The sequence below is a fragment of the Acinonyx jubatus genome, chromosome B1 (assembly GCF_027475565.1).
Source record: "Acinonyx jubatus isolate Ajub_Pintada_27869175 chromosome B1, VMU_Ajub_asm_v1.0, whole genome shotgun sequence".
Taxonomy (NCBI): Eukaryota; Metazoa; Chordata; class Mammalia; order Carnivora; family Felidae; genus Acinonyx; species Acinonyx jubatus.
This window is the reverse complement of record NC_069382.1, coordinates 41,742,693-41,760,698: the sequence shown is the minus strand read 5'-3', so window position 1 is coordinate 41,760,698 and position 18,006 is coordinate 41,742,693. Positions and strand designations below refer to the sequence as shown.

General features: G+C 32.5%; 1 protein-coding gene across 1 annotated transcript in view; it reads right to left on the bottom strand.

Moving 5' to 3' along the window:
* ADAM18 (ADAM metallopeptidase domain 18) overlaps positions 1-18,006 on the bottom strand; it is a 146,156-nt gene that overhangs the window by 94,936 nt on the left and 33,214 nt on the right. The window contains 4 exon segments of the mRNA XM_015076048.3: positions 8,652-8,733; positions 9,755-9,921; positions 10,112-10,183; positions 16,401-16,466. Coding sequence (XP_014931534.2) covers positions 8,652-8,733; positions 9,755-9,921; positions 10,112-10,183; positions 16,401-16,466 — 387 coding nt within the window.

The window sequence follows — 18,006 nt, the reverse complement described above, 5'->3', positions numbered from 1 at the left end:
ATCTTAAAGCAAGGTTTCTATCTATGAAATAAAGTAACATAATTTAACTCTCCGTGAAAAGTTAAGTCAATTCCTAAACACTAGGGGGAAAAAAGAACCTGAAGAGAGCAGAAAAAAAAATCCTTGAAAAATCACACAGAACTGGGAATGATTCATGATCACACCAGTCAGAATAAAAACATTCATAATTTATGAGGTTTTGGACAGAGTACATAGAATCAGAAGTCTACTGCCTCAGTTGTTTGGCAAGCTTTACTCTAGATGAAATGAGTCCTGTTTCTACTTGAGAACATTTAAAATAACAGCGTGAAAGAAGCAAATTCTATGCAAGTACTTCAATTCTGTCTGAGAAAAGGGACAATAATACACACATAGACAAACACACATACTATTTATTTCTTTTTTTATGTTTATGTATTTTTGAGAGAGAGGGAGAGAAAGAGAGTGAATAGGGGAGGGGCAAAAAGAGAGGGAGACACAGAATCCAAAGCAGGCTCCAGGCTCTGAGCTGTCAGCACAGAGCCTGACATGGGGCTCAAACTCACGAACCATGAGATCATGACCTGAGCCGAAGTCAGACGCTCAGCCGACTGAATCACCCAGGCACCCCAACAAACATACATATTAATATGCAGCAACTGACAGTGTATAATTGAAAACAAGCAACCAAACAAAATTTAAAAAGCAGAGGATGCCAGTGAAATGGCCAAGGAGATAGTCCCAAGAACCCATCCCTCTGCGAAAACACTAATAATTTGAGGAAAATTTGTCAGAATCAATTTTTTCAGAACTCTAAAAAATAGTCAAAGTCTTACAAGCAACCAAGTGAATTCAGAATCAATGAAAAAGGCAACTTGAAAATTTATAGCTAGTATTTTAAAATGCTACCAGACTATGGGGGTATTTTCTTACATTTTTTAAATGTATTAAAATTTTTAAGTCAACTCGAAAATGATAGGAAAGCATCATGGCATATTTACTTCCCCTACTCTTGCCCCAGTCTACAGCATGAATTTATTTCTGGGGTCTCCATTCTGTTCTATTTGTCTAGATGTTTGTTTTGTACCAGTATCATACTATTTTGATTACTGTATATTTATAGTATATTTTAAAGTCAGAAAGTGTCATGTCTCCAGATAAGTTCTTCTTGCTTGAGATTTCTTTGTCCAGGATTTCTTGTGGTTCCATATAATATTTAGGGTTTTCTTTCTATTTCTGTAAATAATGACATTGAAGTTTTGATAGGGAATGCACTGAAACTGTAGATCACTTGCGTGTAATATAGACATTTAAAAATATTAATTCTTCCAATTAGTGAAGATGGGATGTCTTTCCACTTATCTGTATCATCTCATTCCTCTCATCAATGTTTTGTAATTTTCATTGTGCAAATCTTTGACCAATTTGGTTAAGTTTATTCCTAAGTATTTTATTCTTTTTGTTACTATTGTGAATGGAAATGTTTTATTGATTTCCTTTTTCAGATAGTTCATTGTGTATAAAAACATGACTAATTTTTGTAATGTTTATTTTGTTTCTGCAACTTTACTGAATTTATTATTTCTGAGTCCTTTGTTGTTGTTTAGGGGTTTCTACATATATGATCACGTCATCTTCAAACAAGAGATAATTTTACATCTTTTTTTTCAGTTTTGATTTTTCTTTCTCCTTTCTTCCTTCCTTCTTTCCACCTTTCTTCCCTTCCTCCCTTCCTCTCTCTTTCTGTCTTTTTCTTCTCTATCTTCTTTTTCTTCTCCTTCTCCTTCTTCTTTTGTGTAATTGCTCTGGCTAGGACTTCCAGTATTATGTTAAATAGAAGTTGTGAGAGTGGGTATTCTTGCCTTGTACCAGATCTGAGATGGAAAGCTTTCAGTTTTCCCTGGTTGATTATGATGAGCTCTAGGCTATTGCCATATGATCTTCATTCTGTTGAAGCAATTTCCTTTTAAAACTGGTTTGTTGAGAGTTTTTATCATGAATGGATGTTGAACTTTCTCAAATGTTTTTCTGTTTCCACTAAGATGATTGTGTGTTTTTTCCTCTTTCATTTTGTTCATGTATTGTATCATATTGACTGCTTTCCATGTTTGGCCATGATCATATACTGCTTAGTACTCTGTGTTGTGATTGCTTTCCATGTTCAACATATGTTTCGTCTCAGGGGTAAATTCCACTTGGTCATAATGTATAATCCTTTTAATGCAATAAATTATATTGAAATTTTTTTGCTAATATTTTAAGCTTTTGCATCTATGTGCATCAGGGATATTGGCCTGTGGTTTTGTTTTCTTGTGGTATCTATTTTTCTGGCTTTTATATGAGGCTGATGCTGGTTTGTTAAAATATATTTGGAAGTGTTCTCCCTTCAATTATTTTGAAGAGTTTCAGAAGGATTGGTGTTAATTATTCTTTGAATTTTTGGTAGAAATCTCCAGTAAAACCATCTGTTCCTTGGCTTTTTTTTTTTTTTTTTTTTTTTTTTTGGTTGGGAGGCTTTGATTACTAATTGAATCTCTATTTGGTATTGCTTTGATCAAGCTTTCTATTTTTCTTGATTATTTTGGTAGGTTGTATTTTTCCAAGAATGTATCCATTTTTTCCAGGTTATCTAATTTGTTAACATATAATTATTCTTAATAGTCCTTTTTTACCTCTCTAATTTATCCATTGTAATGTCTCCACTTTCATTTCTGACTTCATTTATTTAAATCTTCCCTCTACTTTTTTCTTAATTATTTTAGGTAAGAGCTTATCAATTTTATTTTTCTTGTCACAAATCCCAAATCCTAGCTTTGTCATTTTTCCCATTATTTTTCTATTCTCTATTTGATTTATTTTTCACTACACAAACTCTCCAAAAAAAATCCAGAAATAGAGAAAACATAGCTCATTTTATGAACTCATCATTACCTTGATAGAAAATCCATAAATAGCCATTACCAGAAAAGATAACTACAGTTTGATATACCCAATCACCATAAATGCAAAATTTCTTTTTTCTTTATACATATTTTTTAATGTTTTTTTAAATTTATTTTTGAGACAGAGAGAGACAGAGCATGAGCAGGGAAGGGGCAGAGAGAGAGGAAGACACAGAATCCGAAGCAGGCTCCAGGCTCTAAACTGTCAGCAAAGCCCAATGCGGGGCTCAAACTCACGAACTGTGAGATCATGACCTGAGCCGAAGTCAGACACTTAACTGACTGAGCCACCCAGGTGCCCCTAAATGCTAAATTTCTTAACAAAATTTCACCAACTTGAATCCAACAATATATGAAAAAGACAATACATCAAGACCAAGTGGGATTTATTCTGGGAACACAAAGCTAGTTCACCAATTGAAAATTCATCAATAATATAGTCACCATATCAACAGACTAAAGAATTTAAAAATGTATGAGTTTTCAGTAAATACAGAGAAAGACATTTGACAAAATCCAATATTCATGTTTGGTGAAACAAAGAAACACAAAAAAATATCTGCTTAGTAGGAATCAAAGGGAGCTTCCTTATAAAGAGTCTCTCTATAAATCCTATAGCTAACATCCTATAAAATCATGAAAGACTGAATGCATTCCCTGTAAGATTACAAACAAGGCAAGGGTTTAGACTCTCACAGCTTCTATTCAATATTGTACTGGGGATTCTAATTGATGGAATAAATTGAGAAAAAATAAAAGATTAGAATGGAATAAACAAAATTGTCTATTCTCAGATGACCTATGTATCTATCTATCTATCTATCTACCTATCATCTATCTATCATCTATGTAATCTACCTAAACATCTATCTATGTAGAGAATTCCAAAGCCTATCAAACAACTCATATAACTGGGTTTCCTAGCTTACAGAGGATAGTGAACACAAAAAGCATAGCTAAGACATGGGTTAGTTTGATTAACTAGATAAATATATTCAAATATCACCATGTGTAAAACAACATGAATTCCTTTCCTTTCAACTTTGCCAATTTCCTTACAAATAGACCATCTTTGCTCACGTTTCAGTCAATTGATAAAACTATTAAAGCCATTCTCAAATGTTTGAGCTGTCGCACTAAATTCAAAAACTCAGATATTTTTACCTAGATTTATTTATTTATTTATTTATTTATTATGAAATAAACATTATTCTATTTTTGTTTACTAGAACCCTTAGTATCTACCCCTCACTTGTTGCCCAGGAAAATGTCAACATAAATTAGCAAGATCTTATATGTTGTCTTGCTTTATGAGCTATCATCTTCTGGAAAGCCTTTACAACTTTTATTAACCTATGAGGTTAAAGGCTGATGAGATTAAAATAAGGCAGGGTAAACTATGGTCCACAAACCCAATCTAGCCTATGACCAGTACAGCCTTCAAATAAGAATGGTTTTAGGGGAGCCTGGGTGGCTCAGTTGGTTAAACGTCTGACTTGAACTTAAGTCATGATCTCACGGTTCGTGGGTTTGAGCCCCATGTCAGGCTCTGCTGACAGCTCAAAGCCTGGAGCCTGCTTTGGATTCTGTGTCTCCCTCTCTCTCTGCCCCTCCCCTGCTCACACTCTGTCTCTGTCTCTCAAAAATGAATAAACAATTGTTTTTAATAGATAATGGTTTTATATTTTTAAATAATTAAAAAAATAATATTTTGTGACAAATTAAAATTATATGAGATTAAATTTCAGTATTCATAAATAAAGTATTATTGGAACACCACCATGCTCATAAATTTATACACTTTCTATATTGGCTTTTGCATTACAGTGGCAGAGTTAATGAGCTGTAATGTAGATTACATGGTCTACAAAGTCTGAAACATTTAGTGCCTGTTCCTTTATATATAAAATATGCTAATCCTTAAGATAGAGCTTAGAGTGAACAGGTGTCATTATAAGGCATCCAATTCAAATGAAATTATTACAGGATCTTTACACAGAGAAGTAAGAAGTTTCACCTCACCTCAGATGTGGACCAGCTACTTCAGTTGACCAAAACACTCTTAGAAGAATTTGTCATTTTAAATTTTGATCGGGGTTCCTGTTCTGAGGAATTCTGAAGTTCGGGGTATCTGGGTGGCTCAGTTGGTTAAGCATCCAGCTCTTGAGTTTGGCTCAGGTCAGGTTTGTGGGATCAAGCCTTTCGTGGGGCTCTGTGCTGACAATGCGGAGCCTGCTGGACATTCTTTTTCCCCCCTCTCTCTGCCTCTTTTGTGTGCTTGCACATGCTCTCTCACTCTCTCAGAATAAATAAACTTAAAAAATATATTTAAAAAATTTTTTTTAAATAAAATGATCAGGTTCATCTTGGGTTCATCCATTGTTACAATCCCAAGTCTAAGGTCTCCTTCCAATTAATGTGCTAATTATAAAATAACAGATTTGGTCCCCGCTTGTCTTTATTCTAATTATTTTCTAATGCTTATTTGTTTTTGAGAGACACACAGAGAGACAGACAGACAGACAGAGTGCAAGCAGGGGAGGGGCAGAGAGAGAGGACACACAGAATCCAAAGCAGGCTCCAAGCTCCGAGCTGTCAGCACAGAGCCTGATGCAGGGCGTGAACTTACAAACCGTGAGATCATGACCTGAGCTGAAGTCGGCTCAGCTTACTGAAGATGCTTACCTGACTGAGCCACCCAGGTACCCACCCCCACTTGTCTGTAATTCTGCAACATGAACAATTAATTGGGTAAGTGATTCTCAGTTATACTTGCCTAGTGGTTACCAAAAAAAGGAGACGATTTTAAAGCCACGATAGGATCCAAGAAGAAAGAATTTTATAAAAGCGACTGGGGAAAAAAAGCAGCTGGTTAACAGATAAATTATTGATAAACCAACAGAAGATGATGAGGCAATTCTGAGATTAGAAAAGCAAAATGTTGCTACCAACACCAGAACAGAATGTATAAATGAAGATCCATTCTTAGAAATCATAAACAAGTGCTACTCAATAGGAGACACATGACAGAAGGACGAGGAGTTTCAGAACAGAAAGCAATAGTTCTGAGACATTTCTCCAAGCAGGGTCAGTATGTAGACATACTAAGACATTTCCCTGTCTCCATCTAATCATCCACACTTGCTGAATATACCCAAAAGCATGAAGGCAAAGAAGCCCAGGGAATATGTATATGTAGTTCCCTATGAGATAGATCAGAGCAGAGGATTATCATGAAATGGATCTGAGAACACTTAGATGAGTGACTGATCCAAAGTATAAATATCAAAAAATATTAGGGAATGTAGAAGTAAAAGAACAAACTTAAATAAGATAAAATAAATTATATAATGAGTCAAAATGCTCTAATATATAATTAACAAAGTTCCATAGAGAAAAGGGGAAAAAATGATCAAATAAAATATAGTAAAGTTTCTCAAATCAGAAGTAAATTAGTATCCAGATTGAAAGGACTTTAATATAACCAGCATATTGGATGATGAAAGACAACACACAAGGATTTTAAAAAGTCTTAAATGTTTCCATACAGAAAATAAGCAAGACACACAAATGAATGAGAATAAAAATAGCATTCAATTTCTAAAGAAATGGTAAAAGACAAGGAAAAAAATCCTTTAAAATTCCAAGGTACAATTATTTTAAAAGGAAAATTAACCATAGGGTGTCTGGGTGGCTCAGTCAGGTAAGCATCAGACTGATTTTGGTTCAAGTCATGATCTCAGGGTCATAGGCTCAAGCCCCACAACAGGCTCCATGCTGAATATGGAAACTGCTTGGGGTTCTCTCTCTCCCTCTCTCTCTGCCCCTCCCCCACTCATTCTCTCTTTCTCAAAATAAAGAAACATATATATATATATATATATATATATATATATATGAAAGTAAAATTAACCAATCTTTGAAATAATTAAATGTATTTTCAATCATGTCACTCTCAAACAATTTGCTACACATCTATTTTTTAGTAAATTATAAGAGCATATATTCTACTAAAATGAGTAAGCAAGTCATGAAAATAGAATACACATGTTCCAAAGGAGAAATGGTAGAAAATTTGTAAACAACCCCTATGCAAGAAGTTTAATAGAGATTGGGGGAAAAAAAGAAACATCCCCAGAGCTCCAAAGAGGACTTTTTGAAACATGTAAAAAAAGTAGAGGCAATTTTTAATTTTATTAAAGAATTTGGGCAAAGGCAATATTATGCAGTTACAAATTTGGGAAGAAACAAAAGCTATGCAATGAAGGCAATTTAATTTTATTTCATTATCTGGCTCATCTGAGAATAAAACAAAATTCTAATAAGCTATATTATTATAGAGGAAGAATGGAAGAGGTGGCAAGTCAGTATTATGAGCTATTAGGATCCTAAATTCTGACTTCACTGACAGTAAGTCAATGGATGTCTAAATTTGAAGACTCAAGAAATTTCAAGGACCTTTTATTTAAAAATATGGAGTAAAAATGAATAAATTATTTTTACACATATAAGCATGGGTAAATTCCACAGACATAATTTTGAACAAATAATTGGCAGATACAAGAATATACTGTGTATTATTTCATTTACATAAAGCTCAAAAAGAGGCCAACTTAACCAATGGTGATAAGTGTCAAAAAGTGGTTTTCTTTGATATGGATAGTAAGTGGAAGGAGGTATATGAGTCATAGGGGTCTTATGGAGTGGTGAAATACACTGTTTCTTGATCTCCATGATACTTATGGCTATGTATTAACCTGGTCAATATTAATCGTGCTAGATATTTATGATTTTTGCAATGTTCTTTATATGTAATATGCTCCAATAAAACTTTTATTTACAAGGAGATGAATATAAAAGTATAAGTCAGGAGGAAAAATTTTTTTAAAAAATGCAGGCGTAGTTTATATAAGGGACTGATTTCGTTTTTTCAGTATTAGTCCTATAAAATCACTTGTTTTTTTAAATTAAAAAAAAAACTTTTATTGTTTATTTATTTTTGAGAGAAAGAGAGCACAAGCAGGAGGAAGGGCAGAGAGAAAGGGAGACCCAGAATCTGAAGCAGGCTCCAGGCTCTGAGCTGTCAGCACAGAGCCTGATGCGTGGCTTGAACTTGGGTACGGTGAGATCATGACCTGAGCTGAAGTCGATCGCCCAACTGACTGAGCCACCCAGGTGCCCCAAAAATCATTTGTATTTGTAACACGTGAATGTGTATTACTTAGTAAGACACAAATTTAAAAAGAAAAGTGGAGCTATATGAATCAACATGTATATGTCTTTTAAAAAGCTGTTCAAAATAGTTCTGAAATGATTCATAAAATAAGAACAATGCAGAACAACATGTAGTAAATGGACCCATACTTTTGTAACAATAGCATAATAACACGTAAAATGGCAAGGACAAATTCATGATTTTTGCCATTTCTTGAATTTAAAGTAGACATACAGGAGGATTTAACTTTGCTTACTGTTTTACATCCTTAGAAATTCTGATATAACTGTCATAATAGTCATTATTCCTATTTGGTGAATGAGTATATTAATGTATGTTCATATTATGTTCTAAGATTAAAATAATTTTGTCCCAACAAAATAATAAATACACATAGAGAGAAAAATGCCTTATTATACGCTACTTTTATTATACACTATTTAGCTATATTAAATAATATAAAATGCAATATACAGATTAGAAAAAAATAGTAAAGAAGGATAAAAATTACATACCATAGCAATATCTGCATTATGGCTTTTATTGCATATTGTGCCAGAAAATGTTGCTCCCAAATATGTAGGATGTTTCCTGTAACTACATCATTATAGTATAAACTTTTTATTACCATAGTTATTCAGAGCAATTTATTACTTTATTTATTAAGCTAAATCTTCCATAAAATTTACAATGGTTTTCAAATATATGAATTTTTGACCTGGATAATATCTAAAATATTATACAAAATGCTCATTGAAAATTATGATTCACTTTAGTAGCAATTTTCTCTCATCACCTCTTAGACTTGAAATAATTTCACTATCATGAATTCTCCTCAGTTTCCCTTATTCTGCATGCATTCTTTTGATCACTAAAAGTCAAAAAAGTTTTTTTATATTTTTATTTTTTTTAAGTTTATTTATTTTCAGAGAAAGAGAGCATGTGCACGCATGGAGGAGAAGCAGAAAGGGGGAGAGAGAGAATCCCAAGTAAGCCCCATGCTGTCATTGCAAAGCCTGACATGGGTCTGGATCACGACCTGAGTCAAAATCAAAGTCAGAGGTCTAACCAACTGAGCCACCCAGGCACCCCAAACAAAAAGGATTTTTAATCTGTGGAATAAGAAGTTTTGCCTGTCCTAAATGTAAGCATTTTCTTAAATTAAATATTATCAAAAAAATTCTTTTTAGTCCAGCAGTAGACATGAAATGTATTAACATATTATAGATAATATTAACTGAATAGTGACAATTTTAACATTATTAATAAGCTAAGGTTTACATGTACTCTTTAGTAAACATATATAGTAGTAAAGTATGTAGTATATAACATATGTACATAACATAAGTAATGTATTCTGTAGTTATGAAAGTCAAGTCTTTATATAAATGATATTCCAAAATATATTGTGATATATATGATATATGTTACTTATGTTGTTTTTATTTTTATCATATTTTCAACTATACTATAACATCTATGGCAATAGCTATATATGAAAATGTTTAACATTTTCAGAGGCCTACAGAAAGTTGAAGAACACAGTAAATGCATTAATTATCAAATTAATGATATTATTTATGCATATCTCTTTTTTAATGTAGAACATTGTGCTTACATAAGTAAGAATGCTATGTCATGGGGCCGTAGGATAAGATAGTCCCGTTTCCATACAAAAAATCTTTGTAATAAATCATCAGCATCCCCGTTGGTAGAAATTTTGTTTTTATGTGACCACAATTCCAAGGAGGACAGCATTACAGTCAATTTGAACTGAGTAAACATCTAAAATAAGATTTATGGCATACTTGTTAAAATAACAATTATTAAATCAAAACGATATAACATAAGGAATATATTCAGTTTATTATTTAGATTATTGAAGATTTTTAAGTCATTGATTTGTCATGGTAAAATAGAAACCGGTTTCAATGATTTTTCATAAAACTATAAATGTAAAAAACTTAAAACTTACAGTGTTGACAAGGCCAGTAATCTGGATAATTTTCTGTGTTACAGCCATCATTTCTGATCCCATATAATCATACTGAAAAACAATTTTTAAGTTATTCTTTTAAAATGTGAGTGATAATAATTTATCTTTTGATGGTGAATATATCTTGCTCATAACAGGCAGGTAAATCATAGGATTTGTCAAACAATATAACACATACTACTATAATGATGATGACATCATAAAAAAGGCAACAATAAAAAATCATAGGCTTTTAAAATAGATTCTCACTTGTTAATATTTTAAAGAAACTCTCAAGCAGAAACAATTGAAATCATCAAGAGGTCTCAAAATAACTTCAGAGATTCCTCCTTAGTTTAATGGGATTTCTTCAGCTAGACACAGAGGGAAACACAAAATCTCCCATCACATGGTTGGTTAAAAATATCAAATCAATAAACAAAATAAAAGGGCTCAAATATATCTATAGAACAAAAAAACAAAAATGACAATTATAAAAATTAAACATTATGTGGAATAAAGGATTCAAAAACTTTGATAATGAATACAATGAAATTATGTAAAGGAAAGGAGAAAAGAAACAAACTGTCCTGTGAAATGGTAAATTCTTGAGAGGAAATAAACTTGTATTTATTTGAGAACTTAATTAATGTGTTCTTTGCAGTCATGTTTTGGAAAATGCTTAGTACCTCTGCAAAAGTTGTTAATTGTACAAATTGAAAAAATGGACTCCTACCAAATCTTAGAACTCTGCATAACTTGTTTACTCAAAATTTTGGTAGTTATTGAAATGGATGTGCTTGTTATAAGTGTTAATATAGAAATAATGTAAAATTAATTATATATTTCCATTTCATGAATTAGAAGTTAAACATATTCTAGTAAATAAAATTTCCTTATAATAGAAAAAACATAGCATTAGAGAAGTATTATACATATGAAATGTATTCCTATACAACACACTAATAAAAAAATCCTTATTTATGACAATATGAGAATACTCAAGATCATCAGAGTAGAGGTATAATTTCATATACTAAATGTCATGACACTTTGGAAGACAGAGCTAGCCCCAAAGGTTTATTTCACAAGGTAAAAATTCTCAATATATAAGGAAGGCATACCAATGCTTAATTAGTAGGAAATAATACACATCATCAAAATATGGAAAACAAAATGGACACAATTAAAACAAGAATTTAAAAAACCCGCAATAATAGTTCAAGATATTAACCCAACTCTCTCAGTAACTGATAGGAAAAGAGGGCAAAAACTTAGTAAACTTAGAAGGTCTGAGCAATACAGTTAAAATGTTTGACTCATTAATATACAGACATAACTCCATTCAAAAAGGGCAGAATAGGGGCGCCTGGGTGGCTCAGTCGGTTAAGCGTCTGACTTCAGCTCAGGTCATGATCTCTCAGTCAGCTCAGGTCATGACCTCACAATTTGTGGGTTAGAGCTCCGCGTCTAGCTCTGTGCTGACAGCTCAGAGCCTGGAGCCTGCTTCAGATTCTGTGTCTCCCTCTCTCTCTGCCCCTCCCATGCTCATGCTCTGACTCTCTCTGTCTCTCAATAATAAATAAAAGTTAAAAAAAAAAGGTAGAATGTAATAAATCTTTTTAAAATGCATGTGGACCATTTATAAAACCGACCATATACTGGGCCATAAAAGAAGTCACAACACATTTCCAAGGTTTCACATCATTCAGATCATGCTCTTTTACCACTATGGAATAAAACTGATATGAGCAACTAAAATAGAACTTGAAAATCCCCAAATATTTTGAATTGAACCAATACAATTTAAATTCCCAGGGGTCACACACACACACACACACACATGACTTAGACATAATTTAGAAAAACTGAAATGTTCAAAGAAGTCAGACTATCAAAATTTGTGTTGCTAGTAACAAACATAAACCCTTGTATTAGATAGTAACTCTTTGACTAGAGATAAACTGTTAAGCATAAATACATTAGAAAATAAAAAAAATGCATAAAACCAATTATCTTATCCAAAGCAAAAAAACTGAAAGGGAGGAAATAACAGACAGAAGATAAGAAAATAATGTTAGGGAATAAACGTAAGTAATCACGGAATATATTTAGCTATTCCATGAGGTGGTATCTCATTGTGGTTTTGCTTTGTATTTCCCTGATGATGAGTGATATTGAGCATCTTTTCATGTGTCTGTTAGCCATCTGGATGTCTTCTTTGGAAAAGTTTCTATTCATGTCTTCTGCTCATTTCTTCACTGGATTATTTGACTTTGGGGTGTTCAGATTGATAAATTATTTATATATTTTGGATACTAACCCTTTATCAGATATGTTATTTGCAAGTATCTTCTCCAATCCCATAGATTGACTTTTGTTGATTGTTTCTTCCACTGTGCAGAAGCTTTTTATCTTGCTGAAGTCCCAGTAGTTCATGTTCTTTGTTTCTCTTGCCTCTAGAGACATATCTAGTAAGAAGTTGCTGTGGCCAATGTCAAAGGGGTTGCTCTCTGTATGCTCCTCTAAGATTTTGATAGTTTCCTGTCTCACATTTAGGTTTGCCATCCATTTTGAATTTATTTTTGTGTATGGTGTAAGAAAGCAGTCCCGTTTCATTCTTTTGCATGTTGCTGTCCAATTTTTCCAACACCATTTGTTGAAGAGACTCTTTTGTCCACGGGATAGTCTTTCCTGCTTTTTCAAGTGTAAGTTGACCATACAGTTATGGATCCATTTCTGGGGCTTGTATTACATTCCATTGACCTAACTGCCTGTTTTTGTGCCAGTACCATATTGTCTGCATCACTACAGTTTTGTAATATAGCTCAAAGTCCAGAATTATGATGCCTCCAGCTTTGCTTTTTCTTTTTCAAGATTACTTTGGTTCTTCATGGTCTTTTTTGGTTCCATACAAATTTTAGGATTATTTGTTCTAGCTCTGTGAAAAACACTTGTGGTATTTTGATAGGAATTGCATTAAATGTGCAGATTGCTTTAAGTAGTATTAACATTTTAACAATATTTGTTCTTCCAATCCATGAGCATGGAGTTTTTTTCCATTTCTTTGTGTCCTCTTCCCATTTTTGTCATAAGTGTCTGATAGTTTTCAGAGTACAAATCATTTACATCTTTGGTTAGATTTATTCCTAGGTATTTTATTGCTTTTGGTGCAGTTGTAAATGGGATCAATTCCTTGATTTCTCTTTCTGCTGCTTCATTATTGGTGTGGATGCAATAGATTTTTGTACATTGATTTTGTATCCTGTGACTTTACTGAAATAGTGTATCAGTTCTAGCAATTTTTTGGTGGAGTCTTGTGGGTTTTCTACATAGAGTGTCACATCATCTGAAAATAGTGAAAGTTTGACTTCTTCCTTGCTGATTTGTATGCTTTTTATTTCTTTCTGTTTTCTGATTTCTGAAGCTAAGATATTCATTACTATTTAACATAGTAATGAGAGTGGACATCCTTGACTTTTTCCTAAGGGAAAGGGTCTCAGCTTTTCCACATTGAGGATTATATTAGCTGTGGGTGTTTTGTATATAGTCTTTCTAATATTGAGGTATGTTCCATCTATCATTACTTTGTTGAGGGTTTTTGTCAAGAATGAATGCTATACCTTGTCAAATGACTTTTTTTCATCTATTGACAAGATCATATGGTTCTTACCCTTTCTTTTATTAATGTGGTACATCATGTCGATTGATTTTGGAATACTGAACCACCCTTGCACCCCAGAAATAAATCCCACTTGACTGTAGTTAATTATTCTTTTAATGTAATGTTGGTTTCCATTTTCTAGTATGTTGAGAAATTTTTCACCATGTTCATTAAGGATGTTGGTATATAATTCTTCTTTTTAGTATAGTCTTTGTTGGTTTTGGGGTCAAGGTAATGCTGGCCTCATAGGATGAATTTGGAAGTTTTCCTCCCATTTCTACTTTTTTAAAACAGTTTAAGAAGAATAGATATTAACTCTTCTTTAAATGTTTGGTAGAATGCCCCTGGGAAACCATTTGGCTCTGGATTTTTATATGTTAGGAGATTTTTGATCACTGATTCAATTTTGTTGCTGGTTATGTCTGTCTGATGGATATGAAAAAAATAAACCTTAACTCTTACCTCACACCACACATTTTTATCAATTAGAGAAAACCATAAAACTCTATGTGAAAAGATAAAGAAAAATAAATTCCAAAACAAAAGTAAAAATATTTGTGTCCTCGGAGTAAGAAAATATTTCTTAAATGGAAAAAATAAAATAATGATAAAAATCATATATTGGACTTATATGCTTTATCATTAAGAAATATGTCCATCAAAAGACACCACTAAGAGAGAGAAAAAACAAGCCTCAAACTGGGGGAAGATATCCCCAATATAGCCATCTGACAAAAGATTCATATTCAAAATATATAAAACTCCACAAAGCATTAATAAAAATATTAAAATGGGAAACACTTGTATATTTTCTCTTAAAGAGAATATCCAGGGGCACCTGGGTGGCTCAGTCAGTTGAGCGTCCGACTTGGGCTCAGGTCATGATCTCACTGTTCACGAGTTCGAGCCCTGCATTGGGCGCCGTGATGACAGCTCAGAGCCAGGAACCTGCTTCAGATTGTGTTTCCCTCTCTCTCTGCTTCTCTCCCACTCATGCTCTGTCCCTCACTCTCTCTCTCTCAAAAATAAATAAACATTAAAAAAATTAAAAAAGAGAGAATATCCAAATAGTCTACAACAATATCAAATGTATTCAAACTCATTAGTCATCAGGTAAATGCTAATAAAAACCACAATATGATCTCATTTTACATACACCAGAATGGCTAAAATTTAAAGACTATCAATACCAATTGTTTGTGGAGATATGGAACCCTTGAATCTTTATTTGGGGGGGGGGTACCTTGGATCTTTCATACTTTGTTGATGGGAAAACAAATTGCTATATTCAATCAACATCTCTTAAAGGTAACATATACTAATCATGAAAAGGTGATCAACATCACTGATCATTAGGCAAATAAATGCAAATCAAAACCTCAGTGAGATATCACCATACACTTGTTAGAATGTCTATTATCTAAAAGACAAGAGATTTCAAATGTTGGAAAAGATGTGAAGAAAAGTAAACCCTTTTACACTGTTGGTGAGAATGCAAATTGGTACAGCCATTATGGAAAACAGTATGATGGTTCCTTCAACAGTTAAAAATAAAACTACCACATATCTAGCAATTCCATTTCAGGGTAAATATACTAAAGAAACAAGATCAAAGAGATATCTGTACTCCCATGTTTAATGTAGCACTATTCATAACAGACTAGATATGGAAGCTACCTAAGTGCCCATCAACAGATTAATGAATAAAAAAGTGTGGCATGTATATGTATATGTATATGTATATACACACATGCAATGGAATATTAGTCATAAAAAATGAAGGAAATATCCTATTTGCAACAACTTGATGAACATGGAGTGCATTACACTAAATGAAATAAGCCAGCAAAAGACAAAAACTGTATTGTATCAATTATATGTAGAAATAAAAAAAAATTAAAAAAAGAAAAGAGAATAGAATGGTAGCTGCTGTGGCTGGTGGAAGGAGAAAATGGAGAGATATAGGTCAAAGAGTAACACACTTTCAGTCATAAAAAAGGATAAATTCTGAAGATCTAATGCACAGGCATGGTGACTAGAGTTCATAATATGGTATTGTATACTTGAAAGTTGCTGAGAGTATATCTTAAGTGTTATTACCACACACACTTGGGCACACACACACACACACGCAAAGAAAAGAAAAGCGAGTTAACTATGTGAAGTAATGGATGTGTTGATTATCTTAATCTTGGTAATGAATCCACAATGTATATCAAATTATCACATTTTGCGCTTTAAATATACACAATTCTATTAATTATTCCTCAATAAAGTTAGAAAAAATAAGTGAATTGGTAAGATGTTAAATATTTGATATGCTCAAAAAAATGTAACGAGAGATGTTAGAGAAGGTAAGGAAAAATCAAGGCTGTTAGAAAGTGAGGTCAAGGAGAGACTGGGCTAAACTTAGGATAGGGAAAGGGTAGATACTGGAGGGCACTCTAGGCTAGTTTGGATTTTTCATCATAACTAACACCTAAAATAAAATATCTCTACTTTTCAATAATTTAAAAATTACATATGTCTTCAAAATTAAGATAAAATATTTTCATTAAGTTCAAAGAAAGAAAGAGAAAAAGAGAGAAAGAGGGAATGGTGGGGGGAGGGAAAAGTTTGACTTACCAAATCTTTTTCCACTATAATGTGAATTTCTAGGTATTGGGGTAATAGTTTTGGAAGAGCTGTTTTCTGAAGAAAAAAGGATTTATCGAATGTTAACATGTACTGAATTTGTTAAAGTGAAAATGCTGACATGTAAATAAGGAAAAATAACAACATATAAAATCTTCATGAGGACTTAAATATAAAAATTAATTAGAAATCAGAAAATTTCATTTGAAAATGTATTCTAGGTTTAAGAGAGTTCCAGTGAGCTTGCTGGAGTAATGTAAGAGTTTAAGTTATCTCTATTAATACTGAATGAGAAAGAAAGTGAATATAAAGATATATATTCTGTTGTCTTCATCTCGTGACAAATCTACATTACCAGTTCACACTTGAAAATTTTTCACGAACTGTCCTCCTAAAGACTATGGCAGCACCAACTGTGGTGCACTAGAAATCTTTCATTCATTCAGTATAGGGAATATTTGAGAATTCATTGACAGCACATAAATTTGGGTAAATAGTATTCCTTGTACTATTAACTATATGTGTACACAGGAAAGAACAAAATGCGCAATATCAGAAATAATTCTGCAGTCTCAGAGCATAAGCTGTATGCCCCATTTGGTATGATGTAATAATTCTTGATTGTGCCAGGTCAGTCAGCTAAAACTCATCAATTTATTATATCATCACTTAGCACTTTAAATCTAATTTTTATACAAGCTGTATTTCTAACACATTGAAATTCCATTTTACATATAGAAATTTCAAAAAAAAACCTCACAAAATTTCTTCCTTGATCCAATTAAATACACTAAATACAAGAGTATTTACTTGATCACCAAATACAAGAGTATTTACTTGATCACTAAATACAAGAGTAACAAGGTACAACAATTGGGTCTGTCATAAAATAGCATAGGTTAAATGAATAAATGAGCAAACTAACTGGACTTAATGGGTAGAGCCTAGATTTAAATTAGTTTGTTTAAATTCCCATAGAGAAGTAAAGTATGCCTGTATCATATTACCTATTTTTGTCATTACCTATCTGTCTGTCTGATTACAGGCATATATGCAATTTTGTAGAAATGAAAGTGCTCTTATTTCTTATTTTCTCTCATATAATGCTGAAATACATGAGTTTGGTCTCCTAACCCTCTTTTATAATTTCTCTGCAAATTTTCAGCACTAACTAGTCTTATAACAATGGTGATCATATAATTTATTGTTCTAACTGGAATAATATGGAGTGGGATAAGAGTTCACTAAAACTAAATTATATAATTACTGAAATTGATTTTTAGTTCTATTTCATTACTTTGGTAGACCTAAAATATTTCTACTCAAAAGTTATTTCTAAAACTAGATTTCTTCTTATATACATCTGACTACATGAAGCCAAAACATTTCTAGGTTTTCTTTGATTAAAAATAGCATAAATAATTTTTCTTGAAAAATACTCATGGACTTTAATTTCTTAGCCATATCTCCCTATAATATGTCTGATATTTTTAGAAAATTTTTTTCAGTATATTCTTAATATTTTCATTACATTGCTTATGATTTTGTTCAAGGTTACATTTTATGGTTTATACACTTGAAATTGATAACACCTTCA